This window comes from Pelophylax lessonae (assembly GCF_965119305.1).
Source record: "Pelophylax lessonae genome assembly, chromosome: 4".
Taxonomy (NCBI): domain Eukaryota; kingdom Metazoa; phylum Chordata; class Amphibia; order Anura; family Ranidae; genus Pelophylax; species Pelophylax lessonae.
In genome coordinates this window covers 146,292,132-146,319,961 of record NC_138771.1, presented here as the reverse complement: position 1 = coordinate 146,319,961, position 27,830 = coordinate 146,292,132, and the positions used below count along the sequence as shown (strand labels likewise).

At 44.6% G+C, this 27,830-nt stretch overlaps 1 protein-coding gene across 2 annotated transcripts in view; it reads left to right on the top strand.

Annotated features, from left to right (window-relative positions):
• The window catches only part of PPP6R2 (protein phosphatase 6 regulatory subunit 2), a 367,586-nt gene that overhangs the window by 203,754 nt on the left and 136,002 nt on the right, over positions 1-27,830 (top strand). For both annotated transcript variants that reach the window (XM_082254944.1, XM_082254943.1), the window contains exon 16: positions 18,864-18,985. In XM_082254944.1, the coding sequence (XP_082111070.1) occupies positions 18,864-18,985 (122 nt within the window). The remainder of the gene's footprint in view (positions 1-18,863; positions 18,986-27,830) is intronic.

The window sequence follows — 27,830 nt, the reverse complement described above, 5'->3', positions numbered from 1 at the left end:
TATCAGGGGAAAAAAGGGGGCCGAGCAAAGAGAGGCACTAGAGGGGGAAGGCAAAAGGAGAAGGACATAAAAGGAAAGGGCATCTTTAATCTTAGCAAAGCCACCCTTACTCAGGAGGAAACCCTTTTGTTGGATAAGGGTCTTAAATTTGTTCCTCCTAAACAGATGAACAAATTCAGTACATTCATAGATATTCAAAAATATATCCGCAAAATTAACATGAAAAGATACATTTTATCCAGCCTCATTTCAACTACTATGACTAAGGAGACCAGATGTATGGAAACATTCAGGGTTATCAAATGCATCCACTTTTAACCTGTCTGGTATGCTGGATCTATCTATTAATGTCTTCAGACCTTGTTCTTAATGATCCAGAAAAAAATAACCATAAAGAACCCCCCCCCCCCCCAATCCAGCATTTAATGCAGGTTTGAGAATACTATGTGAAAACAAAGATCTTGTCATTTACCCATCTGACAAAGGGGGAGGTATTGTCATTTTAGACCAATGTGACTACCTATAAGAGATGTCTAAGATTCTTGGAGACCAAGAAACGTATGGGCTGTTGAAAAATAATCCCACTGATCAGTATAAAAAAGAACTGGTCACTCTTATCGATAAAGGTTTTAGAGCCAACATTTTAGATAAAAAAGAAAGCTCTTTCTTGGTACCCCCGACCTCTTGCATAGCAACGATGTACTACTTACCCAAGATACATAAAGATAGTAACCACCCTCCAGGGCATCCAATTACCAGCGGAATTGATTATTACAGTAAGGATCGGTAAATATATCTATTTTTTTTTACCTACAACCAGCTGTTCAATGCCCTTATCTTGCATGGGATGGTGAAGGTATTTTCGCAATTTCAGATGTTGCATTACTGTGTATGTGTATAGCCCATGATCTAGGTTTTGAAGCAGTGAACCACTTTTTATCTAGGGAATCGGACATACCTCCTATTCAGAAAAATGGCCTTCATGGAGCTGCTCACTTTTGCTACCACCCATAATTATCTTTGGTACAATCAACTTTTTTACATTCAACAGAAGGGTGTGGCCATGGGGGCCAAATTTGCCCCCAGTTTGGCCAATCTTTTCATGGCCAAATGGGAGGTGGGTGTTGTCTATGCAGGTACACCCCCCGAGTTGGCCCTATGGGCGAGGTAAATAGACGACATCCTCCTCCTTTTGGAGGGGGAGTCGTGAGTCCCTAGATCAATATATGAATTCTTGAATTCCCATGATCGGGAGTATTGTCCTCTCTGAGGCAGATCAAGAAAAGATAAATTTCTTGGATCTTTAAATCAGGGTAGAGAACAATAGGCTTATTACGAGCACGTTTTTCAAAACAACTGATTGGAATTCATACATACCCATGCATAGCGGTCATCATAGGTCCTGGCTCAAATTCATTGGGGTGGATCTAATATATTAGATCCACCCCAATGAATCTTTTTTTTTTTTTCACAAATTGGTGGGTTATTACTCTGGTAATAGGTGTGCATTCTGCAAGATTAATAAAGATGGCAAACAAAAGAATTGCACTTTCACTTCAACTGTTACTGGCAGGACTTATCCTATCAAACACGTCATCACATGTACTACAAAGAATGTGGTTTATCTCATCATTTGTCAATGTGGGTAGGACAGCAAGAATGTTCTCAATATGAACAAATGAGCATATTAATAATATAAAAAAAATTTGAAAGGATAAGATAGAACATACAGTGCCAAAATACTTCTCTCGTTGCCACAACAGGAACCCTTGTGGAACCTCTTTTGTGGCAATAGATAAATATCACCTCGGAGGGGAGGATCCAGCAGAAGGAGCGTGTCCCAATTTGAGGTCAAATGGATTTATGAATTGAAGTAATTTGTCCCCCCATGGTATGAATGTAGATTGGGACATAAATTCTTTTATTAATAATTCATAATAATTTTAGAGTTCCTATTTATTAGACATTTTAATGTTCATGTTTGTTCATTTAATTCGAGCAGGTGGTTAGTGTTAATTTTTTTTTTTTTTTTTGTTTCCTGCTTACCCCGAATTATTCCAGTCATATTGCATGATTACTGTATTGACTATTATGTATTGCAATACTGTCTTCAACCGGAAGAGGACAGCCACATCTTTTTCATAATTATAATATATAGAGGTTGTTTATTATACAATACTTGGCACTTTTGCCTTTTATTTAATGTTTTTTTTTGCCATTTTATTTATTTTATGCAATGACTGCTTTTCTATGTAGGACCCAGTTATAAAGCAGACATTAGCTGTCTTGATTGAGGTTTGGCCAGCTACTGGTTGCCAAACCAAGGGCTTGGTTTCCTACTGTCAGAATGTTTATACTGCTCTGATAAACAGTGTCTATTTATGCAAATAAGCAAGGATCTATAATTAAGGAGATTCTCATCTTATTTCCATAAATCAACAAAAACTCAAAATCGTTTATTGGCGCTAACTTGAAGATGAGAGGAATACAATTTTGTGCAAAAATATATTTATTAAATAAAATCAGTGCAGAATAATGTCAAAAATGCAACTGGTATTAAATACAAAATGCGGAACAAAATTCAATAACATGTATCACACAGGTAATGTGGTAAATGCAATCAAAGGATATTATTACAGAATATCAAAGTAACCGAAACCCATAACTTCTGGAATGTGATTATTAGCTTCTCCTGAGCTCACAAAATATAGAAATAAAATTTTGACAGATTTGACACGTAGCCAACATATGTTCACAACTCAATGTTTAAAAATGCATGAACAAAAATTTTTACACCATGCACCAAGACTTGCTAGAAGTCAAGATAGCAGAAGTTTATTTTACCAAAAACTAAGTTAATTTATTTTAAAATACATCACAACTGCACCATTTACTATGGACTAAGTGCCGGTGTTCCGTGAAAAAAACCTACCCGTGAAAATTTCATACCCTCGTCACTTCCGGTGCACCTACTTCAGCACCTACGTCAGTGAACAGCTGAGGAGCTTACTAGTGCGCATGCTCGGAGGGTATGAAATGTTCACGGTTGTGCGTTATAACGTTACACCGCATCATAAAACATCTCCGCTGCAACATGAGTCATCTCCGCTCCTACCCCTGTCACTTCCCTGATGTCGGCTACTAAATGTAAAAGCGGATCACGGAGCCGAGATCTCCGTGATTTAGATTTCATACACCCGCCGCCGCTTTTACATTTACTTGCCGAGATCAGGGAAGTGACAGGGATAGGAGCGGAGATGACTCATGTTGCGGCCGAGTTGTTTTAATTTAACCGCCGCAACAGCTCATGCGGTGTAACGTTACACACACTACCGTCAAAATTTCATACCCTCCGAGCATGCGCACTTGTCAGCTCCTCAGCTGTTCAATTACGTCACCGGGGCTGTGAGCATGCGCACTGCTACGCTGCTCAGCTGTTCCTGACAGGAAGTGACGTGGGTATGCATTTCTCACGGGGTAGGTTTTTCTAACGTTACACCGGTTCACACTTGTGCGGCTGCGGAGATCGCATGTAATTCGGAGCGCACTGCTCCTTCATTACATGCGATCTCATGTGCGGTGCGAATTTCAGCCATACACTTTGTATGGCTGAATTCGCACTGCATCCGCACCAAAGACGCACAAGATGCATTTTTTGAGCCGCATCAAAATCGTATCGCACAGTGGTTCACACTTGTGCGATCCGACTCTGTGCGTACTTGCAGATCGCACTGCGATATGCAATCAAACTGTTATACCTGAAGGGTTTCACATGTACTGTCACTTTAAGGCTGGCTCCACCCAGGAGTGATGACAAGGGTCAAGGGGCAGAGTGGCCATCTTTAGACACATGCAGAGATGTATTGATATGCAGAGCTGTCCTGTAATGCTGTACAGTGAGTCCTGAATAAACAACCGTTGTTCCAGACCAGAGTCCTGTGTCTCTCACAACACGGAGAATATAACAGTGGCGACGAGGATGGGATTTACAAGGTTACTATCCGTGTGAGAAAGGAAAGGAAGAAAAAAAACTCTGGATTGTCAGGAATACAAAACCCACAGAGCCCAGCAGGAAAATGTCATTGATCGGGACATTAAGTGAATTTGATGGCGAACAGACAACGTGGATTTCTTGGATTGAAAGATTAGAACAATATTTCTGTGCAAATGCCATCCCAGGCGACAGGCAAGTAGCAGTTTTTCTGACAGTGGTTGGTGCTAGGACATATGACACTCTTAGGGATCTCCTTTTCCCTGAAAAACCAGCAACTAAGACTTTGGCAGAGCTCCTGACACTGTTAGGAAATCACTTCCAGCCTAAACCACTAGAGATTGCAGAAAGATTCAGGTTCTATCAGCGGCAGCAGCAGCCGGGTGAAGATATTAAGGCTTATGTGCTCGCCCTTCGCAGACTAGCCTCAACCTGTTCTTTTGGGGAGTATTTACCAACTGCACTGAGGGATAAGTTTGTCATGGGACTGAATAGTGAGTCTAGCCAAAAGAGACTGTTAACAGAGAAAGACCTTACCCTTACAAAGTCAATTGAGATAGCTTCAGTGATGGAAATGGCTGTGAAAGATACAGAAGCTTTGAACCCCCAGAGCAGAAGGGGAGAGGTTAAAGAGGAAGTTTTCAGAACAGCAGTCAAGCAAACTGCAGCTAACTGTAAATATAGACCCTCACCAACCAGGACGTCAGCTTGCTACCGTTGTGGGAATACAGACCATGATCACAAAGTCTGCCGGTTTAAGGATCAGCTCTGTCATAATTGTGGAAAGGCAGGCCATCTGAAACGAGTCTGCCATAGTAAGAAGGTGCGAAATAAACAACCTCTGAACCCCAGGACAAAGGCATATATGGTGGGAAGATATCCATCGTCATCGGAATCAGGGGATGAGGAAGTGCTCCACAGATTGGACATACATCATATGCATTCAGCACCCTCAGCAATGACTGTAGAGGTAACCGTGGAAGGAAAGAAACTCAAGATGGATGTAGACACAGGAGCAGCAGTTTCAGTTATCACCCAGAAACAATGGAGAAAACTTCTGATCCGAACAACTGTCCGTCCAACACCAATCAAACTGCAGACATACTCAAAGCAGATACTCCACCCACTGGGGTACGTGAAAGTACAGGTATCCTACAAGGGTCAGACAAAGAGAATGCCATTGTATATCCTAGAACATGGGGGACCCCCTCTCTTTGGGAGAGACTGGATTGCTCACTTTGGCATGCCAGACATCGCCATTAACCCCTGCAACACCGTGACCATCCCATCAGGGGATGAAGAGGGATGGGTGAAGTCCCTGAAACAGCGATTCCCGCAAGTCTTTGATAACCATTTGGGAAAAATAAAGCATGACTGTGTGAGACTCAGGCTGAAACCCAATGCCCAGCCTAGGTTCTTCAAAGCTCGGACGGTACCTTTCGCACTCCGAGCAGGTGTGGAAGCTGAACTAAGCCGGCTGGAGGAACAAGGTGTCATCTCAAAGGTAGAGCACAGCGAGTGGGCATCACCAGTTGTACCAGTAAAGAAAGCGAATGGGGACTTACGCATTTGTGGCGATTTCCGCATGGCACTAAATTCTCAACTGGAGATAGACCAGTATCCCCTACCCAGAGTAGATGACATTTTTGCCTCTCTTGCAGGAGGTCAAAAGTTCACCAAGCTTGATCTCAGGCAAGCTTATTTACAGTTTGAGGTCCACCCTTCGTCCCGCAAGTTTCTAACAATCAACACTCACAAGGGACTGTATGAATACAATCGGATGGTGTTTGGGGTAGCCTCCGCCCCAGCCATTTGGCAACGCAAAATGGATGAGATTTTGGCGGACATTCCTTTCACACAGTGCCTGTTAGATGACATGCTCATCACGGGCCTGACGGACCAGGAACACAAGCATAACGTGGAGCTTGTGTTGGCGAGACTGCAAGAACAGGGTCTAAAAGTGAACTTGGCGAAATGCCAATTCATGGTACCTAAATTGGAGTTTTGTGGCCACCTTGTGGATGCAGAGGGTATACACACCACGGAAGCCAAAGTTGATGCTTTAGTAAAAGCTCCAGCCCCGACCAACGTCCAGCAGCTGCGATCATACCTGGGCTTGCTGAACTATTACCACAAATTCCTGCCGGATCTAGCACACACTTTGTTTCCATTAAACAAGCTTTTGGAGACACACTCCAGATGGAACTGGTCGGCTGCATGCCAACGTGCTTTTGAAGTTTCTAAGCGAAAGCTGTTGGCGTCACGCATGCTCGTGCACTATGACCTCCAAAGGCCTCTCACCTTGGCTTGTGATGCCTCACCCTATGGTCTAGGGGCTGTACTATCTCACGTTTTACCAGATGGGTCAGAGAAACCTGTGGCATTCGCCTCCAGGTCCTTGACAAAAGCAGAAAGCAATTACTCTCACATTGACAAAGAGGCTCTGGCGCTCATATGGGCAATTAAGAAGTTTCATCTTTACCTGTATGGTAGGGAATTCACCATACTGACTGATCATAAACCACTCCTTCAGATCTTTAGCCCTGACAAAGGCATCTCCCAGACGACTGCAGCCCGTCTTCAACGCTATGCCCTATTCTTGGGAGCATATAACTACAAAATCCAGTATCGCAGCCATGATGCCAACGCTAATGCAGACGCCATGTCCCGTCTGACAAGGACATTAACAGACTCTTCTCCACCTGTCAAGAGTTGTCGTTACACCAGCCTGTCCTTTCTGTCTTCCGGGGAAGTAGCAGCCCATACAGCCAAGGATACCTTCCTTAAGACAATACTCTCCTGGGTACGTTACGGTTGGCCTGCAACTGTCACACAGGATTATGAGCCTTACTTCCGTAGGCGTCTGGAATTAACTGTGTCTGGCAACTGTGTTTTATGGGGAGACCGAGTGATCGTTCCACAGACCCTCCGGAGACACATTCTGGAATTGCTACATACTGGTCATCCCGGGGGCACACGTATGAAACAAAAGGCCCGAGGCTATGTGTGGTGGCCGAACCTCGACTCCGATATCACGACATATGTGAATGCGTGTGCTGGATGTGCACAAACTGCGAGAGACCCTCCTCGAGGGTGCGTCCAGCCCTGGACTTGGCCCACGGTTCCCTGGTTTCGCCTACACTTGGACTTTGCAGGCCCGATCAGAGGACACACCTTTTTGATCATTATTGATGCCCATTCAAAGTGGCCTGAGGTCGTTCCTGTTACTCAGCCAACGACTAAGGCGACGATTTCCATACTGTTACATCTCGCTGCTACGTTTGGATACCCCAGAGAAATTGTCACAGACAACGGTGCACAATTCACAAGCCAGGAGTTTCAGGGTTTCCTGACTGCCCACAACATCAAACACAAGTTGACCGCACCTTACCACCCGGCTACAAATGGTCAAGCAGAAAGGTTTGTACAGACCTTCAAACGCTATTTCAAAGCTACTGTGGCTACAAGTAAACAACAGTCCCTGTCACCCCAGCAGCTGGACTCCTTCCTTTCTGCTTACAGAACCACACCACATGCAACCACTGGGAAAACTCCAGCTGAACTTCTTTTGGGTCGGCAGCCATGGACTGTTTTGGATATGCTCCGCCCTCAAACGGTCCAGGAACATGTACGGCAGTCCCAAGACAAGAGGGTCGAACACGACGAGATTCCCCGGTTTACAGCCCAGCAAAAGGTATGGGCCCGATCTTATGGCGCTTCCAACACTCGTTGGCTTCCTGCTATCGTCGCAGAGACTTTGGGACCCAAAATGTATAGGGTCTGCCTGGAAGATGGTTCCATTTGCAGAAGGCATGCGGACCAATTGCGTCCTCGTTCTCAGCTGCCCGAATCCCTGACATCGGCTGCACCTCCAGTGTCTCAAGGATCTGCTCCTACCGGATCAGGAGGCATTGAGACTGATGCTTGGGGAGACTCTGAACTTTTGAACTCAGCTCCAACAGAGCCCTCCAGCCCTGGACCAGAGGTCTGCTCACCCTCTGAGCTAGGGAATCCCCTCTTGGCCCCGCCGGTGTCCATTCCGGCCAGCCCTGCTTCCTCCAGCCCCGAGTCGCTGGGTGCCCGTCCTCAACGACACTGTCGCCCTCCTGACCGGTTTCAAATGCAAGACCGGTTACGAGACTTTCGACGGGCCCGCCGAAAGTGATCCGCTGCCATTTTCTCCCCGGAGCTTCCCTGGAAGTTGTTCTCACATCCGGACATGGAAGAAACCATGTAAATCTCCTGAGTTGGAGGACTGTATTGGACAATTATGAGTACTGTTTTATGCCTGTTCTTGTTTTGTTGTTTTTTTTTTTTGTTTTTTGTTTTTTTTTTTTTAGGTATGGATGGAAGGTGTTATACCTGAAGGGTTTCACATGTACTGTCACTTTAAGGCTGGCTCCACCCAGGAGTGATGACAAGGGTCAAGGGGCAGAGTGGCCATCTTTAGACACATGCAGAGATGTATTGATATGCAGAGCTGTCCTGTAATGCTGTACAGTGAGTCCTGAATAAACAACCGTTGTTCCAGACCAGAGTCCTGTGTCTCTCACAACACGGAGAATATAACACAAACTGGGGGTGTCGTTAACTTTTAATTGACACCCCCTGCGTATCGCATATGGCAGTGTGAACTGCCAGATGTGCGAATGCGATGCAAGAACGCGCTGCATATTTGCAACGTTCCCGCATCGCACAAGTGTGAACGGGCCTGAAATCAGCCTCAAGGGGATTTATATATACGGTATGTTTATAAATTCCCAAGATTAGAAAATAGACCGGTCATACTGGAGTTAGAATGATCAAAATTCAAATCTTGATGCTATAAAGATAATAATGGTTCAGTCAGATGTACAGTATATGGCAAACAAATTGCCTATATAAAATATAGAAAGGTATACTTTACCAAAGACTTCTATGTCTGTTGCCTGGGATGTCACTTTCTTCCTGATCTTTTCAATTCTTCCTGGTCTCTAACTTACATTAAACTTTTATCCTTTGGGAATGTGGGCGTGGTTTTTGTTTTCCACATGAAAACAGGTCAGATAGGGCCTCATTCACTATGTGGCTCTACCTCGCCATTATCAACAGGGGACAGGGGGTCTGTATAAAAATTTGGGGAAAATTGTTTAATTCAACTTTCTCATACGTCCAATGACAGAAGCAGCTCTCAATGCTTCTTCACTAATGGGTTATGGGCCATCTACAGGATTAGACTAGGCAGTGAAAAAGTTTCACTCGACACACCTATAGGGGCTGTCCCTCATGACATAACCCCAGACACACTGTGCTCTAAAATCAGTTTCTTGCTGCCTAGTTTAGGAGTAGGACCTAGGTTCCCTGCTGGGACTTTGGTCTCAGTTTTTTTTTTTTTCTTTTGAGAATCCCTTTCCCGCCACCTGCACTTATTGGCGGGTTCGCTTCTAAAACCTGTTTTCGCCTCCGTCCTGGTTTCTCAGACGGTTACAGAATGGGTCAAGGTGCATAGGAGGAATTTGAATGCTGAGTCGGTTCCTCCTACTCTAATTGAGCTCACGGATCAGATGGCCCAGGCCATGGTGTACCTGTGTGATGCGGCTCCTCTGGTTGCCAGAGTATCTGCAGTGGGGATCGCCATATGCCGCTGACCAGGCTTCTAAGAAGGCTGTAACGGATCTTCCCTTTTTCGGTGAACGTCTGTTTGGTGACTCCTTGGATGAGTTAATCAAGGGTCTAACGGGAGGCAAAAATTCTCTTCTCCCCCAATCCGTGAAAGGTAAGGCACCTCGCAGTAAGCGGGGGCCTTCCTTCAAGGCTCATAGTGTGCAGGAAAAAGGCAAACCGTTCAGAGCCTCTGGAGGACACAACAAGGCTTGGTCAGGTAAGCCCTATGCCGGCCAGTCCAGTGCGGCGGATAAATCCTCCTCTGAATGGTGGGATGCCCTCACCCTGTTCAGGGGTGGGGGGACGTCTGTGTTACTTTCAGGAACCCTGGACATCTCTGATTCAAGACAAATGGGTTCACCAACTGATTCTTACAGGATACAAGATCGAATTTCGTTCTCGCCCAGCAGACAGGTTCTCTCCATCAAATTTCTGTCTGTCTGCGGATCTCAGGGAGGCGGTGCAGGATCTCATTGCACAGAGCGTAATCGTCCCGGTTCCTCAGCAGGACAGGTTTCAAGGTTTTTACTCAAACCTGTTCACTGTGCCCAGGAAGGAGGGCAATGTGCGTCCAATTCTGGACCTCAAATCGCTGAATTGCTTTGTGCGGGTGCAGAAGTTTCCGATGGAATCCAATTCGGTCGGTAGTGGCGTCTTTAAATCAATGGGATTTTCTTGCCTCCATCGATTTAACCACTTTACCACCAGAGGATTTTGCTGTCTTACGTCCAGGCCACTTTTTGCGATTCGGCGCTGTGCGACTTTAACTGACAATTGCGCGGTCGTGCGACGCCGTACCCAAACGAAATTTGTCCTTTTGGTTTTTTACCACAAATGGAGCTTTCTTTTGGTGGTATTTGATCACCTGTGTGATTTTTACTTTTTGCGCTATAAACAAAAAAAGAGCGTTTATTTTGAAAAAATAACAATATTTTTAACATTTTTTTTTTTATATGAAATTCCTCCCAAAAAATATGTAAAAATCAAATATTTTCAAATTTTTGGCCAATTTGTTTTCTGCTACCTATGTTTGGTAAAAAAAAAAATCACAATAAGCATATTTTGATTGGTTTGCGCAAAAGTTATTGCGTTTACTAACTAAGGGAAAGATTTCTGTCATTTTTGGTGTTTTTTTTTTTAACGAGTAATGGCGGCGATCTGCGATTTTTTTTTTTTTGCGGGACTGCGACATTGCGGCGGACAGATCGGACCCTTGACGGACATTTTTGACACTTTTGGGGGTACCAGTGACATTACTGCAGTAATCAGTGCTATATATATGCACTGTTACTGTAAAAATGACACTGGCAGGAAAGGGTTAATTTTTTTGGAGAGGGAGGGGTTAATGTATGCCTGGTGCTTACTAACGTGTGTGTGTGTGTAGGGGGGGGGGGGGGGGAGGTGACTGAGTGAGTCAGGGACAGATCGGATGTTCAGCTATGCTGAACACTCCGATCTGTCACTCCCTGTCACTTAGGAGATCCGCCCGCTCTGTTTACACAGGCGGGCGGATCTCCAAACTAGATTCCCCAACGATCGGGGCCGCTCCTCCCCTGGCCCGACTCCCGCTGTCAATGAAAACAGCGGGAGCGCGCCTCACGCGCCGCCTACAGGGGGAGGAGTCCAGCAACGTAGGTCTACGTTGCTGGACGATAACGAGCCACTGTGCCGCAGTAGAGGCACAGTGGCCAGAGGTAAAGTGGTTAAAGGATACATATCTGCACATCCCTATTTACGAAGGTCATCAGCAATATCTCCGTTTCGTGGCGGCGCAGGAGCACTTTCAGTTTGTGGCATTACCCTTTGGTCTAGCTTCCGCTCCCAGAGTCTTCACCAAGGTTTTGGCCCTGGTGCCAGCTTTGCTGCGTAAAAGGGGGATTGCAGTCCTCGGTTATCTGGACCATCTCCGGTTAAGGGCGAGCTCTTGTGCCACCCTGTCGGGCGACCTGACATTCACGGTTCAGACGCTTCAGGAGTTTGGGTGGACCATCAACTTCCAGAAGTCTGCGCTGACCCGTCAGTGCGTCTGAGGTATCTGGGCATGGTTTTAGACTCCTCTCGAGCGAGGGTCTTTCTTCTAGGGGAAAATCTCCAGACCTTGCAGGGCTAGATCAGGGTCCTGATGGACAATGATCTCTTCTCCCTGCGGATGTGTATGAGATCCCTGGGACTGATGGTGTCTGCCTTCGAGGCTGTCCCGTTTTTCCAATTTCACACAAGGCCTCTACAAGCAGAGATTCTTGCCAAGTGGAACAAGGATCTGCAGTCCTTGGACAGAATATGTCTAAACCGTCTCATGAGGTCGGAGCTCTTGTGGTGGCTTCAGTCGATCACCACGGATGCCAGCCTGATGGGCTGGGGTGGAGTGTTGGACACCCTTTGTGCCCAAGGAACGTGGTCCCCAGAAGAATCGTCTTTACCGATAAATGTACTGGAGCTCAGGGCGATCAAACTCTGCTTGCTCCATTGGATGCCTCAGGTACATGGTCTTCCAGTTCGGGTGCAATCAGACAATGTGGCTTACATCAATCACCAAGGGGGCACCAAGAGTGCCTGAGCGGCTACATAAGTGGCCGAGATTCTGACTTGGGCCAAGCTTTCTCCGCAGTTCACATTCCAGGAGTGGATAACTGGCAGGCGGATTACCTGAGTCGTCAGGTTCTGGATCAGGGGGAACGGTCTCTGCATCCGGAGGTTTTTCAACTCCTGTGTGCCCGGTGGGGAACTCCAAATGTGGATCTGTTTGCGTCTCGGCTAAACAAAAAGAGCGGTTTGCAGCCAGGGCCCGAGATCCTCTGTCCGATGCCACAGACACATTGGTGGTGCCTTGGGGCCAATATCGGCTGATTTATGCCTTCCCTCCGATAGAACTGTTGTCGAGGTTCCTCCGCAGGTTGGTGGTGGAGAAGGTGGAGGTGATTCTGGTGGCCCCAGACTGGCCTCACCGGTTGTGGTAGGCAGAGCTAGTAAAGATGGTCGTTGAGCCTTCCTGGTGGCTTCCTCGGAGAGAGGATCTGCTGTCTCAAGGGCCGATCTTCCATCCTGCTTTAAGGTCGCTGGCTTTAACCGCGTGGCTGTTGAAGGCCAGGTGTTGAGAGTCGGAGGTCTCTCTGATTCTGTGATTCCTACCTTTTTGAGAGCTAGGAAGGCGACTTCCAGGAAGATTTATCATCATACTTGGAAGATGTATATTACCTGTTGTGAGTCGCAAAAATTGCATCTGCATCCTCGCTCCTTCTCGGTGGCGAGGGTATTAGCCTTCTTGCAGAAGGGGGTGTAGCAATGTTTGGCTGTAGGCATGATTAAAGGTCAGGTGTCGGCCTTAGCCATTTACTTCCAACATCCCTTGGCGACTAATTCCTTGATTCGCACCTTTATTCAAGGGGTGCGTCATTTGGCTCCGCCGAGGAGATCCCCTTTACCTCTGTGGGATCTGAATTTGGTTTTGTCCGTTCTTTAACGACCTCCCTTTGAAAATATCAGAGAAATTTCCCTGACGTTGTTGTCTCAAAAGGTTGCCTTTTTGGTGGCTATCGCCTCGCTGGGTGTCTGAGTTGGCGGCTCTGTCCTACCGTTCGCCTTATCTGGTTGTTCATAGGGATAAGGTTGTTCTGCGTCCTAACCAATCTTTTGTCCCTAAGGTGGTTTCAGCTTTCCACCTCAATGAAGATATTGTTTTGCCTTCGCTCTGTGCTAAGCCCAAGCATCCCAAAGAATTTGCCTTGCATTCGCTGGATGTGGTTCGGGTGGTCAGGGTCTACCTGTCAGCCAAGGAGTCCTTTCGGACATCTGATTCTCTGTTTGTCCTTACTACTGAGGGATCTCGTAAGGGTTTGGCTGCATCTGCTGCAACCATATCAAAGTGGATCAGACAGACTGGCACATTCTACTAGAGCGTTGAGTGCCTCTTGTGCTTTTTGCCATCAGGCTTCTGTGGCTCAGGTGTGTAAAGCGGCGACCTGGTCTTCTGTACACTCTTACAAAGTTCTACAAGATTGATTTGATGGCATCCTCGGATGCTTCCTTTGGCCGCAAAGTTTTGCAGGTTGCTGTTTAAAGAGACTTGGTCTTTTCTCTTTAAGGAGTTGTATTTTTTCTTTTTGTGGGTAACCTCCTGTTATTATTGGTTGAGCTTTTTTGTTGCCCAGTTGGCTATTTTTTTGGCCTTGGAAGTACGTTAACAGTTTTTGGTTGCGTTTTCCCTCCCCTCATGCCTACACTGCTTTGGGACATCCCATTAATGAAGAAGCATTGAGAGCTGCGTCTGTCAGAGAACTTAAGAGAAAATTCGATTTTTGTAAGAACTTAACATAAAATCCTTTTCTCTGAGTCCTCTGACAGATGCAGCTCCCGCCCCTCTATTTTGGGGTTGGTTGTGTCTTCTTTCACTGCTTGCTACGAAACTGATTTTAGAGCACAGTGTGTCTGGGGTTATGTCATGAGGGACAGCCCCTATAGGCATGTCGAGTGAATGTTTTTCACTGCCTAGTCTACTCTGTAGATGGCGCAGAACCCATTAGGGAAGAAGCATTGATAGCTGCGTCTGTCAGAGGACTCAGAGAAAAGGATTTTACGGTAAGTTCCTAAAGTCCAATTATTTTCTCAAAGTTAACCTTCTGACCTAAGCCTTGGAGAAAAACTTAAAGCGGTAGTATACTCCACTTTTTTAACTTTTACCTGCAGGTGAGCCTATAATAAGGCTTACCTGTAGGTAAAATTAATATCTCCTAAATCTGCACGGTTTAGGAGATATTCACCCTGCATACAGCCGCTGACACCAGCTGCGCATGCACTCTGAAGGGTCGGCGGGCCTTCAGAACTCCTTACCGGAAAGTGAACTCCCGTGCACATGCCATCATCGCAGCTCCATCCACTCACAGCGCTGGAGCCGCCGAACCCGGAAGAGACGCCTAGGGAACATGACAGCTCCCTTAGCGGTGTCCGGGCGACCGTGTGGGGGCTTCGTTCTAAGGTAAGTATTTCAAAATACAATTCATACTAGCACATTATGCCATTGTCTTGCAGAGTTTTTTTTTGGATGGGGATACTACCGCTTTAAATCTTAGTATGTTATCTATCATGTCAACTTACTGTCAAGAGTACCGTCTACCTTTAAATATATATTGCCTGAATAGGGTCCTTGTAAGTGGAGTAACTTAAAGTGGAATCCATATCCCACTTAGTTCTTTACACATAAAAAAAAAAATGGTATACATATTTACCCAACATTATATATTTGAAGCTTATACCTACTATCAATAATAATACACATATAATTCGAGGAGTACCTCCACCCAATATATAATGAATATCGTTTGAATATTATAAAAGTAAATATATATAAAACGTTCCTTGAACTTATTCAATTAAGTAGGCTTATGTATATGCTTCCTGTAATACAGCGATATAATAATAATGTTGCTAATACAACTACTACAAATAATTGTTTCCTCAAGCATATTTTTAAATGAGCCCTTAAAAAAAAAAAAAAAAAAAAAAATATGAAACTTACTGATCCCTTGTGCATTGTTGAAATCAAGACAAGAATGACCTCACTCTCATTATAACCTAGCCTGACACCATGGATAGTCCTTGTTGTCTGGGCCCCTTTAATTTATTGGCCTGAGAATGTCTTTGCTAAGCCTCTAAAATTCTATGTTAGAATATACACTCAAGGATAATGAACTTACGTTCACCTCATGACAAATATAACTGCCAGGATGCCCATATAACAATATGTAAAATAATATGTATGGGCTCATATAATTGCTTTTAGCTCCAATAGTTCTGACACTACTTAGATTTTTGGTGTTTTTTTTCTTGTTTTCAAAGCGAGGATTGGCCATCCTCTGGTCACCAAACCAAGGCTTGGTTTTTCCTCTCGGATTTTGATGTGGCCCTCTTGCTTTCAAAGTGAAGCTTTACCATCTATACAGGTCTCATAGCGGCCATTTTGACAAAACAAGGCTTGGATTGTTCCTTGAGGCAGCCTTTATTCAATAAGAGGCTTGACTATCCAAGGGTTCCCATCCACGGAACGGGGCTTGGTAGAATGGCAGCCATATTGATAACACATGGATTTTTAACAGAGACAGCTGTGCTCTCCCTGTCATGGACCACTATATAATGGCGTGGAGGTTGACATAGACTCCATGTCCCTGATGGTGTCCCATATGACGAAACACGTAGGACATAGTCTGTCTAAACTAACCACGTTTGACGAAACATGTAGAACGTTGTCCATGTCTGAACTAACCACGCCAACTGAGCTAAGTCCTTTTTATCCTGGGATCCACCATTTTAACCGCTAACTATTTACTGGATTGTTGTAAGTGTTTAGTAACCTTTTTTCAAAATAAAAGTGTTTTACGGTTTTACACTATGTGGATCATCTTTTTCTTCCTTATTGGTTACGTCTGAGGAACACCTGGGGTTTGTTTGGCCAGCCATGTTACCTTCCTTTCCAGTCTAACCACTGAGGGATTCGCTTTTGAGTGCTGGATCATTATTTAAACGCTTGTCTAGACTCCTGTATTGTGGAGTCTAGAGATCCGGTAGGCTCACATCCTGTTTATTATCATGGTGGAGGTGCACCAGGTGGATATTCATCTAAACAATCACATTTCTTTGGCTATTACTTCAATGGACCTTTTTTTTTTTTTTTTCATCTGCCACTATGTACTTTAGTGTTCAAGCACTATATGGATTATTTTTTAATGATTTGCTTTGAACTTTATTTAACGCTGCAGCTTTTATCATGTATGTTTTTACACAATTGGTTCTGTTGTGATATTGCAAGCAGCTTTATTTCAATTGGGTTATCACCCCCACAGTAATATTTTTGCTGTTTAAGAGGGGCTTTTCCCTCTTGAGGGGTGTTTTTTTTTTTTTTTTCTTTAAATTTTTATTTTTCAAATGGGGCTCCTGTGACCCGGTTAAGGCTCCTATGTCCTGCTTAGAATATGTACAAAAATCCTGGCGCTGTGGTGCCGGTGACCAGAATACAGGGATGGAACAGTAAGGACGGACAATGCCCAGAGAGATCCACCATCAGTTACATGTCCATGTCCGGGCTGCAGCCCACCCAAACCCAGATCCTAACTGAGAAGAAATATAGCAACAAAATCGGGTGTACTGGCGCTCCCGGACAAAGTAACAGAAGGACAGAATGGATGCTGCTCAGGATCTTGAAACATTAAAACATATTTATTAAAATGGGTTTAAAAAATGCTCCTTGACAGACAAAAGCCGGCAGTGTGCCCATGGTACGACAGTCAAATGGAACAGCAGTCGGATGATGTAGCAGTCAAAAAATACCTCAGAACAAGGGGGACCCAGGAGCGGGAGGACAACGACTATCCAACTGTGGAGCCTGGATGGTGTGGCGCTTGGGAGTGCGATGTCAGCCTCGATCACCCAGGGGAGCCTTGCTGCTGATGTGCCTCCAAACCAAGTGAGGTCCAAGATGTTGGGAGGTCCAAGATGTTGTGCACCATCCGGAACCGGTGAGGTCTGTGGGATCGAGGATTCCACTCCCCCCCCCCCCCCCCCTCCTCCCAACATCTTGGACCTCACTGGGTCCCCCTTGTTCTGAGGTATTTTTTGACTGCTACATCATCCGACTGCTGTTCCATTTGACTGTCGTACCATGGGCACACTGCCGGCTTTTGTCTGTCAAGGAGCATTTTTTAAACCCATTTTAATAAATATGTTTTAATGTTTCAAGATCCTGAGCAGCATCCATTCTGTCCTTCTGTTACTTTGTCCGGGAGCGCCAGTATACCCGATTTTGTTGCTATACGTCCTGCTTAGGGCTGTTATTTTTAGCTTTGAGTTATTTCCTCTCCCCTCATTTTTCTTTTGGCACTGCTTATTACCAGTAGTTATAATTTATGGAGCGCTGTGTCCGTCTATGAACGAAAGAGAAAATGGGATTTTTGTACTTACCGTAAAATACATTATTCGGAGTTCCATGGACACAGCACCCACCCCTCTATGGAGTTCTTATATTTCTAATACTGATTGCTACTAAACTGAATACCTATAGCAGAGATGGGGGTTATATACCAGCTGAGGAGGGCCCATGGGCGTAGCCAGGTATTTTTTTTTTGTTCTGCCTAGTCCTACTCCTGGAGGAGGCAATATAACCTAGTAGTTATGATTTATGGAGTGCTGTGTCAAACTTAGAGAAATGGATTTAAAGAGGAGTAAAAAAATCCCTTCTTTTTTTTTTTTTTTTTTTTTTTTGCAGGGGATGCTCAAAATCTGATTTATAGTCTTTGGCTTCCTGATTTTCCCAGAAATCATCTGCAATCTCTCCTGCAGGAAATTGCATTTCTGGGGCATTCTGTATACCATCTGTGTACAGAACACCTCTAAGTAACCATATTACATAGCATTTTACAAAAATTGACAGCGGTGCAGATTAAAAAGGAAACACAATTTTTAATAGCCTTCAATCACAAGGCTATTAAACAAAATTTTTATAATTTTGTTCACACAGCGCTTTCTTTTGGTGGTATTTAATCACTACTGAGGTATTTGTTGATTTGCTAAATAAATGAAAAAATGCCGAAAATGTAGGCGTCTGTCGTTTCGGTTATAACATTTTACAAGTAATTGTTCTTCATAAATTTAGCCCAAATAGGTATTCTGATACATTTCTTTGGTGAAAATAGCCCAAAATGTGTGTAAGTTATTTAGTCTGTGTGAAAGAAAGTTAGAGTCCACAAACTATAGTATATATCTAAATATTGGAGTAAGGGAGGGTCAGGGTATTTTTTGCCATCTTTGTCCCTTTGGGGAGGTTTCCCTTACTGTCCCATTTCCAAAACAGGAAGTGAGAGGGGACCCCCCCAAATCACCAGAACTAGTGTCCCCATTGGAAGATTTCCCTTCTTTTACAATTCTGGGGACAACCCAAAGTTTGGAATTTTCTCTTACCATTACTTTCAATGATAATGGTAAACAGTTTAAATAGAGAGGGTGAATGTCCCTAAAAGGGGCCCAGACAGCAATAAAAAACTGAAAGTGTTGTTATCCCGCTACACTCTATCCAGAACTTAAAAAAAAAAAATTACCTTTAGTTGTACTTTAACCTAAAACTAAATGACTGATGCTAAAGCATGTGTCTCTTTTTCTGTATTAGAGAGAAGCTTGTGTTAGGTGAGTTATCATAGGGAATATTTCAAATACAATAATAATCTTTTTATGTGTACATTATTTTTAGCCCAATGCTGCACTGTTTGAAGCCTGCTGCAATGAGCGTATCCAACAGTTTGATGATGAAGAGGAAGATATCTGGGAAGAAAAGGAGATTGGTTATGGAACGCAAGTTAAATCTAGAACTCGGTAAGCAGAATCCTTAATAAACAGTATTTCTCTTTTGTTCGTTGACGGACACAGCTCCTGTCATTCTTGACTATGGGTTATGCTGCCCTCTAGAGGATTAGGGCACTAGGCAGAAAAAAACTTCTGGCTACAGTCCCATGAGTATTCTCTCCCTCTCTCTCTCTCTCTCTCTCTCTCTCTCTCTCTCTCTCTCTCTCTCTCTCTCTCTCTCTCTCTCTCTCTCTCTCTCTCTTTCTCTCTTTCTCTCTTTCTCTCTTTCTCTCTTTCTCTCTTTCTCTCTTTCTCTCTTTCTCTCTTTCTCTCTCTCTTTCTCTCTTTCTCTCTCTCTCTCTTTTTCTCTCTTTTTCTCTCTCTCTCTTTTTTCTCTCTCTCTCTTTTTCTCTCTTTTTCTCTCTCTCTCTTTTTCTCTCTTTTTCTCTCTTTTTCTCTCTTTTTCTCTCTTTTTCTCTCTTTTTCTCTCTTTTTCTCTCTTTTTCTCTCTTTTTCTCTCTTTTTCTCTCTTTTTCTCTCTCGTCCCCAGACCTGTAACAGGGTCTGTGTGGGGCAGTACAAGACCTGGTCCTTCAAGGGGTGATTGTCCCAGTTCCAACTTCAGAACTTTTTCAGGGTTTCTACTCAAACCTAATAAATACCAAGAGAATGCCAGTGCTGCTACAACTACAAATAAAGTGCCAATATTGCTAAATCTTGAAGTGCAATGAAGAGTGCAATCCTCAATACACAGTGAATTTAAATATCCCCTATGATAGCAGTAGTGACAGGTACTCTTTTTTTTTTTTAAATAATTGGGGTATTTTAGACTCTCGATCTCTCCTCTGACCTTAACGCATCTAACCACATTAAGATTGGTGTGATAAGATGCTCTCCCAATTTCCCAATGGCGCGGTTTATTTCTGGCGAAAACAGATGTCATGAAATGCTCGTAGCTTCCGGTATCTTAGGCCATAGAGATGATTGGAGCCATTCTCGTCTCCAATCAGCTCTATGGTTAGATAATTGAACCACCGACTGCACTCTCGGGGTAACCGGTGGGACAGGAGAGCCTGAGAAAAACCGCAAAAGGCAGCGAAAGGGGGGGGACAGGGGGACACCCCCCACTGCTTGTAAAAGCAGCCTAGCGGCTAATTATCTGCTAGGATCGCTTTTAAAATTGTCTGTTTCCACGTGGATTCCAGGTTAGGCAGTGAATGGGGGGGGAAGTACGGGCGTTGTAGTATCAGTGGGTTGCCAATTAGGATATGCCAGCGCATCAGGGAGGGCACTGTGGGCTCTACGGGCCTGTCTTCGAATTTGCGGTGGCTGCGGGCCACTACTTGTGCTAGCCACTGCACCACCTTGAACTGCACTTATGGAACTCGCCACGTCACCAAGTGATACTGCAGTGCTGGTTGTTCTATGTCCAGGGAGTACTAGGCTGCTGGTGCTTGCCAGTTCACCAGAAGGTTGAGCGATACTAGTACCAACACTCTGCTCCATACGAGCACCCTGCAATTCCTGCACCTCAGCAAATCCAGGATGGGGTCGGGTACGCCTGATCTTACCAGGGACCCATCCGTCATCTGAGCTATCTGTCAGGGAGCCACTGTTCTCTTCAGGTTCGTATACTGACCCTGATTCTGCCAGTGAGGCTTCCCCATCGCTCTCATCTGACATGGTCAGTATTCTGTAGGCCTTTGCACTACTGTACCACTGTTTGGTCATTTTAGCAACTAAATTTACAGGTACAGTAGTGTGAAAATTTACAGGTACGGTAGTGTGAGGTAAAAAAGCACCTGGTTGTCAAGGATTATTTGAACCGCTACCAAAAAAAACTGCTAGTGCTAGCAGGGATCAGACCTGACTCTAACACAGCGGTTTTGTGTGTTTTTGTGTGTTTTTGTGTTTTTTGTGACAGTAATCTATTGATTACTGCACTTGCCTGGGTGGGGTGGGCTGGGCGGAGGGGCTTAACGCAGGTGCTGACAGGAACCAGTGCTGATGGTGCAAACACCGTGTTTTGGGAACACTAAACTATGGGGACGCTAATATACAGTGGGTACGGAAAGTATTCAGACCCCCTTAAATTTTTCACTCTTTGTTATATTGCAGCCATTTGCTAAAATCATTTAAGTTCATTCTTCTTCCTCATGAATGTACACATAGCACCCCATACTGACAGAAAAACACAGAATTGTTGACATTGTTGCAGATTTTAAAAAAGAAAAACTGAAATATCACATGGTCCTAAGTATTCAGACCCTTTGCTGTGACACTCATATATTTAACTTGGGTGCTTTCCATTTCTTCTGATCATCCTTGAGATGGTTCTACACCTTCATTTGAGTCCAGCTGTGTTTGATTATACTGATTGGACTTGATTAGGAAAGCCACACACCTGTCTATATAAGACCTTCCAGATCATAATGCATGTCAGAGCAAATGAGAATCATGAGGTCAAAGGAACTGCCTGAAGAGCTCAGAGACAGAATTGTGGCAAGGCACAGATCTGGCCAAGGTTACAAAAAGATTTCTGCTGCACTTAAGGTTCCTAAGAGCACAGTGGCCTCCATAATCCTCAAATGGAAGACGTTTGGGACGACCAGAACCCTTCCTAGAGCTGGCCGTCCGGCCAAACTGAGCTATCGGGGGAGAAGAGCCTTGGTGAGAGAGGTACCAAAGATCACTGTGGCTGAGCTCCAGAGATGCAGTCAGGAGATGGGAGAAAGTTGTAGAAAGTCAACCATCACTGCAGCCCTCCACCAGTCGAGGCTTTATGGCAGAGTGGCCCGACGGAAGCCTCTCCTCAGTGTAAGACACATGAAAGCCCGCATGGAGTTTGCTAAAAAAACACCTGAAGGACTCCAAGATGGTGAGAAATAAGATTCTCTGGTCTGAGGAGACCAAAATAGAACGTTTTGGCCTTAATTCTAAGCGGTATGTGTGGAGAAAACCAGGCACTGCTCATCACCTGTCCAATACAGTCCCAACAGTGAAGCATGGTGGTGGCAGCATCATGCTGTGGGGGTGTTTTTCAGCTGCAGGGACAGGACAACTGGTTGCAATCGAGGGAAAGATGAATGCGGCCAAGTACAGGGATATCCTGGACAAAAACCTTCTCCAGAGTGCTCTGGACCTCAGACTGGGCCGAAGGTTTACCTTCCAACAAGACAATGACCCTAAGCACACAGCTAAAATAACGAAGGAGTGGCTTCACAACAACTCCGTGACTGTTCTTGAATGGCCCAGCCAGAGCCCTGACTTAAACCCAATTGAGCATCTCTGGAGAGACCTAAAAATGGCTGTCCACCAACGTTTACCATCCAACCTGACAGAACTGGAGAGGATCTGCAAGGAGGAATGGCAGAGGATCCCCAAATCCAGGTGTGAAAGACTTGTTGCATCTTTCCCAAAAAGACTCCTGGCTGTATTAGATCAAAAGGGGGCTTCTACTAAATACTGAGCAAAGGGTCTGAATACTTGTGACCATGTGATATTTCAGTTTTTCTTTTTTAATAAATCTGCAACAATGTTAACAATTCTGTGTTTTTCTGTCAGTATGGGGTGCTATGTGTACATTCATGAGGAAGAAGAATGAACTTAAATGATTTTAGCAATATAACAAAGAGTGAAAAATTTAAGGGGGTCCGAATACTTTCCGTACCCACTGTAGTTCTGATCAGATCAGATATTGATCAGTTCAAACACTATACTAGTAATGGAGGTGTATGTGTGTGTATGTGGTAATCAAGGGGTTAACTAATTTTTCTAACTATGCGCCGGGGATCTGCGCTGTCCTAGACTGACGCTAACGCTAACTTATGTCACCTGTGACAATAATAATAGTGATCAGAAAAAAGACTGTACACTATAAAAGCAACACTGTGACAGGGCAATGAAGGGGTTAACTGGAGGGGGGGGGGGTCAGGGGGTCTTTATTGGGGGGGTGGCGGGGTATCCTAAGCCTAAAAGTAACGGTCGCAAGCACTAAACCAAATCACACTAATACACTGTACATTCCATCCAATTTATCAATACGTATGGGTGTAACAGTCACTGAAGACCCCCGTGAGCTGACGCGTTTCAAGGAATTTCTCTTCAGAGCCACACGAGAAGACCACCCATACCCTTCTTATATAACCGATAAGAAGTAGTTTCAAATATGGGCGTTACCATCCCACCCCACTTGGGCGGGGTGTCTGTCGTTAACAGCAGTAACCACCAACAACCCCAAAAAAAAATAAAAACATTTAATATATACACCTATATCCAATCATGGCATAGACATATATTAGTGTGCGTGCGTACACACTCCCAACCTTGCACATTAGTACATAAAAAAACACACATATACTATGCTCATTTAGATTATATATGTACACACAAGGCAATTTCTTACATTGTTTGCTTGATTCATCTTTTCCTTATGTTGTACTTAGCTAGAGTGAGGTGCTCATGATGTTGCAGTAGATAAACTTCTCCTCTCTTGGCTGTCAGCCTGCTCTTGGGACGCTGATCGCCATGTCCACTGCACCCCATAGTAGATGGAATGTGTGTGCTCTTCAACTTCCTGTTTAGTGTGGCTGGAACGCACACCGGAGTCACCAACCAGGAAGTGTGGCCATGCCCTGCATTCCAGCCCTCGCATTGACCATGATCTAGCTCTGAACACAGTCACACAATGCTCTCCAATCGAGGACTCACTATACAGGCTAAATCCACAATACCACTGCCCCCTGTGGCCAATCTTAAAGCTACACATATACACAGTACTTCCACCCGGCTGGCTCTAATTGTTCTAGTTTGCTTATCATACAAGCACCGCATAAAGGTTGGTAGAAGGGTAGATCAGACTACGAAGAATAGGGAGCTATTCTTGAAGCAAAGTTTCTAGAGAAGGGCTATGATAACCCTTATAGAAGAAGCTTTTCTAAAGTATTAGGTACAGTATGGAGAGGGCTGTCCTCTGGGATTACACCAAACAACATAGACCTAGAATGCGGAGCATGGAACAGGAAAATCAGGGCAGGTTCTGCACTAGGTATAGTACAAAGGCCTTAGAGATAGAAAATGTATTTAAGCGGAACTGGATTATTCTCAAACAGGACCCTGTTCTAGGACAACTCCTAACCTGTAAGCCTAAAGTGATTTTTAGGAAGCCAAGGGACCTAAGTAACCATAATATATATATATATAATATGTTTTCTGGGGTTTTTGTTCAAACAGATTTACAGTGCCCAAAAAAAGAAGGCAAGGTGCGTCCCATCCTGGATCTCAAGCCTTTGAACCGCTTTGTGCGGGTACGGAGGTTTCGGATGGAGTCCATCCGCACGATAGTAGTGTCTCTGCAGCAGGGAGATTTCTTAGCCTCTATAGATATCAAGGACGCATATCAACACATCCCTATCTACGCTGGACACCAGCGGTCTCTTCGCTTTGCGGTAGCAGAGGAACATTATCAATTTGTGGCGTTAACCTTTGGTCTCGCCTCCGCTCCCAGGCCGTTTACCAAGGTGCTAGCACCGGTGTTAGCACTGCTGCGCCGGCGGGGGATTGCGGTACTGGGGTACCTGGACAAAATCCTGTTGAGAGCGGACTCTCATTCAGCCTTGTTGGGGGATCTGACGATCATGGTCAGAACTCTGCAGGAGTTCAGTTGGAACATCAATTTCAAGAAATCTGTGCTGACTCCGGTTCTGAGACTGGATTATCTGAGCTTGACTGTGGATTCAGCCTTGGCGAGGGTTTTCCTGTCCCCGGAAAAGCTGCAAAAGTTGCAAGGGGCGATTCATTTGTTGGACAACAATCTGTCCTCTCTACGAGTTTGCATGCAAGCCTTGGGTCTGATGGTATCAACCTTTGAGGTGGTTCCATTTGCTCAGTCCCATACAAGGCCTTTGCAAAGGGAGATTCTTGTAAAATGGAACAAGGATCCAAAATCTTTGGATTCTGTGATTCGGTTGAGCCAATACAAAATCTGCTTTGTTGTGGATTCAGTGTCCAGCACTGTGCCAGAGCAAGTCCTTCCGTTGTTTTAGACGGTGGTAACCACGGACGACAGCCTGTCGGGCTGGGACGGGGTGCTGGGGAAGTTCTGTGCCCAGGGTACCTGGACCTTCCGATTTAATGTTTTTGCGCTCAGAGTGATAAAGCTTTGTCTGAGTCATTGGACGACTCATCTGCAAGGTTGTCCGGTTCGGATTCAATCAGACAACGTCACGACTGTGGCTTAAATAAATCACCAGGGGGGCACCAAGAGTGTCTTGGCGGCAAAGGAGGTGGCCCAGATTCTGCCCTGGGCGAAAAGCTTTGTTCCAGCCCTCTCTGCTGTACACATTCCAGGTGTGGAAAACTGGCAGGCGGATTACCTGAGTCGTCAGGTGTTGGATCAAGAGGATTGGTCACTACACCCGGAGGTGTTCCTCCTCCTGTGTGTGAGGAACTCCCGAGATTGATTTATTTGCCTCAAGAAGAAGGTGCAGAGATTCGTAGCCAGGTCTCAAGATCCTCTGGCCGACGCCACAGAAGCACTGGTGGCTCCTTGGGGTCGGTATCGGCTGATTTATGCATTTCCCCCATTGAAACTTCTTGAAACTCCTGCTTCTGTGCAGGATAGAGGTGGAAAACATAACAGTCATTTTGGTGGCTCCAGACTGCCCTCACCAGTCGTGGTACACAGACCTGATAAGGCTGGTTGCCGATACCCCTTGGAGACTTCCTCTCAGGGAAGATCTGCTGTCTCAAGGTCTGATCTTCCATCCTGCTTTACAGTTGCTGGCTTTAACGGCATGGCTGTTGAAAGTCAACTGTTGAGAGATAGGGGTCTTTCTGACTCTGTGATTCCTACACTCTTGAAGGCTAGAAAGTCAACTTCCAGTAAGATCTCCCATTGTACGTGGAAATCGTACGTTTCATAGTGTGAATCGCTGAAGGTGCACCCTCGCAAATTCGTGTTGACCATTTATCCAGGAATCTCCCTTCAAAATATTGGGAAGTTCCCCTGCTTACGTTGTCCCAGAAGTTGGCCTTTTTGGTGGCTATTACTTCTGCTTGTAAGGTGTCGGAGCTGGGGGCATTGTCTTGTCCACCTTACCTGTTGGTTTACAGAGCTAAGGTGGTTCTTCATCCCTTGTCCGTTGTGCCTTCCAAAGGTCGTCTCTTTTTTTCCATTTGAATGAAGGCATTGTGTTGCCTTCCCTATGTCCCAGGCCTAAACATCCTAAAGAAATTTCTCTGCATTCCCTGGATGTGGTTCGGGCAATCAGGGTGTACCTGGCTGCTACGGAGTCTTTTAGTGAGGCACTTAATGAGGTTATTTGTACTCGCGGTTAGACCTAGAAAAGGGTTGGCCGCTTCTGCTGCAACCATTTCCAGAAGGATCAGACAGACTGTGATTCAGGCCTATTCAGTTAGGGGTCAGGTTCCTCCTTTCCCTGTCAAGGCTTAAGCCCCGTACACACGTATCGATTGTCGGCCGTAAATATTCGGCTGAGGACCGATCGGCCGATTGTAGGCTTGTTAGTATGATGCTTCCGACAGCACCAGTTGTTATGCTTGCGCTCCATGTTAACCTGGTTGGCTATGCTTAGCCTTGGGAATATTTTTCTGTGGTTTTCCCTCCCCTCATGTTTTGACACTGCTTTTGGATGTCCCAATGGTTAACCGCTTCCATACAGAGCAGTTAGACACCCTTCCTGCCCAGACCAATTTTCAGCTTTCAGCACTCTCACACTTTGAATGACAATTGCTCAGTCATGCTACACTGTAACCAAACAAAATTTTTATCATTTTTTTCACACAAATAGAGCTTTCTTTTGGTGTTATTTGATCACAGCTGGGGTTTTTTTTTTTTTTCGTGATATATGCAAAAAAAGAGCAAAAATTTTGAAAAAAAAACTTTTTTTTAGTTTCAATTATGAAATTTTGCAAAAAATAAATTTTTCTTCATACATTTGGGCCAAAATGTATACTGCTACATGTCTCTGGTAAAATTAACCCAAATTAGTGTATATTATTTAGTCTGTGTGAAAGTTATTGAGTCTAGAAGCTATGGTACCAATTACTGAAAATTGATCACACCAGATGTACTGACGGCCTATCTCCTTTCTTGAGGCCTTGAAATGTCAGGACAGTACAAATACCGACCAAATGACCCCTTTTTGTAAAGTAGACAGTCCAAGGTATTTAGTAAGAGGCATTGTGAGTTTTTTGAAGTTGTAATCTTTTTCCCACAATTCTTGGGAAAATGAAGAAAAAAATTTTTTTTTCTTTTTTTTCCCACAAAGTTGTCAATTTATAAGCTATTTCTAACACATAGCATGTACACAGCAAAAATTACACCCAAAAATACATTCTGCTACTCCTTCCGAGTATGGCGATACCACATGTGTGAGACTTTTACTCAGCCTGGCCACAAAAAGAGACTCCACGTCCAAGAAGCACATTCAGGCGTTCTAGGAGCATAAATACACATAAAACTTTCTTACTACCTATCACACTTTTCAAGGCCCTAGAGCACCAATACAATGGAAAAGTCCACAAAATGACCCCATTTTGGAAAGCAAACACTCCAACGTATATTCTATGAGGCATTATGGGTCGTTTGAACATATCATTTTTTTCCACAGGTTTTTGGAAAATGTGGGAAAAAAATGAAAACTTTTTTTTTTTACACAAAGTTGTCAATTTATAGGATATTCCTAACACATAGCATGTACACAGCAAAAATGACACCCCAAAATACATTCTGCCACTCCTCCTGAGTATGGCAATACCACATGTGTGAGACTTTTTCACAGCCTAGCCATATAGAGGGGCCTAACATCCAAGGAGCATCATCATGCATCCTAGCCACTTGCCTAGGCCTATT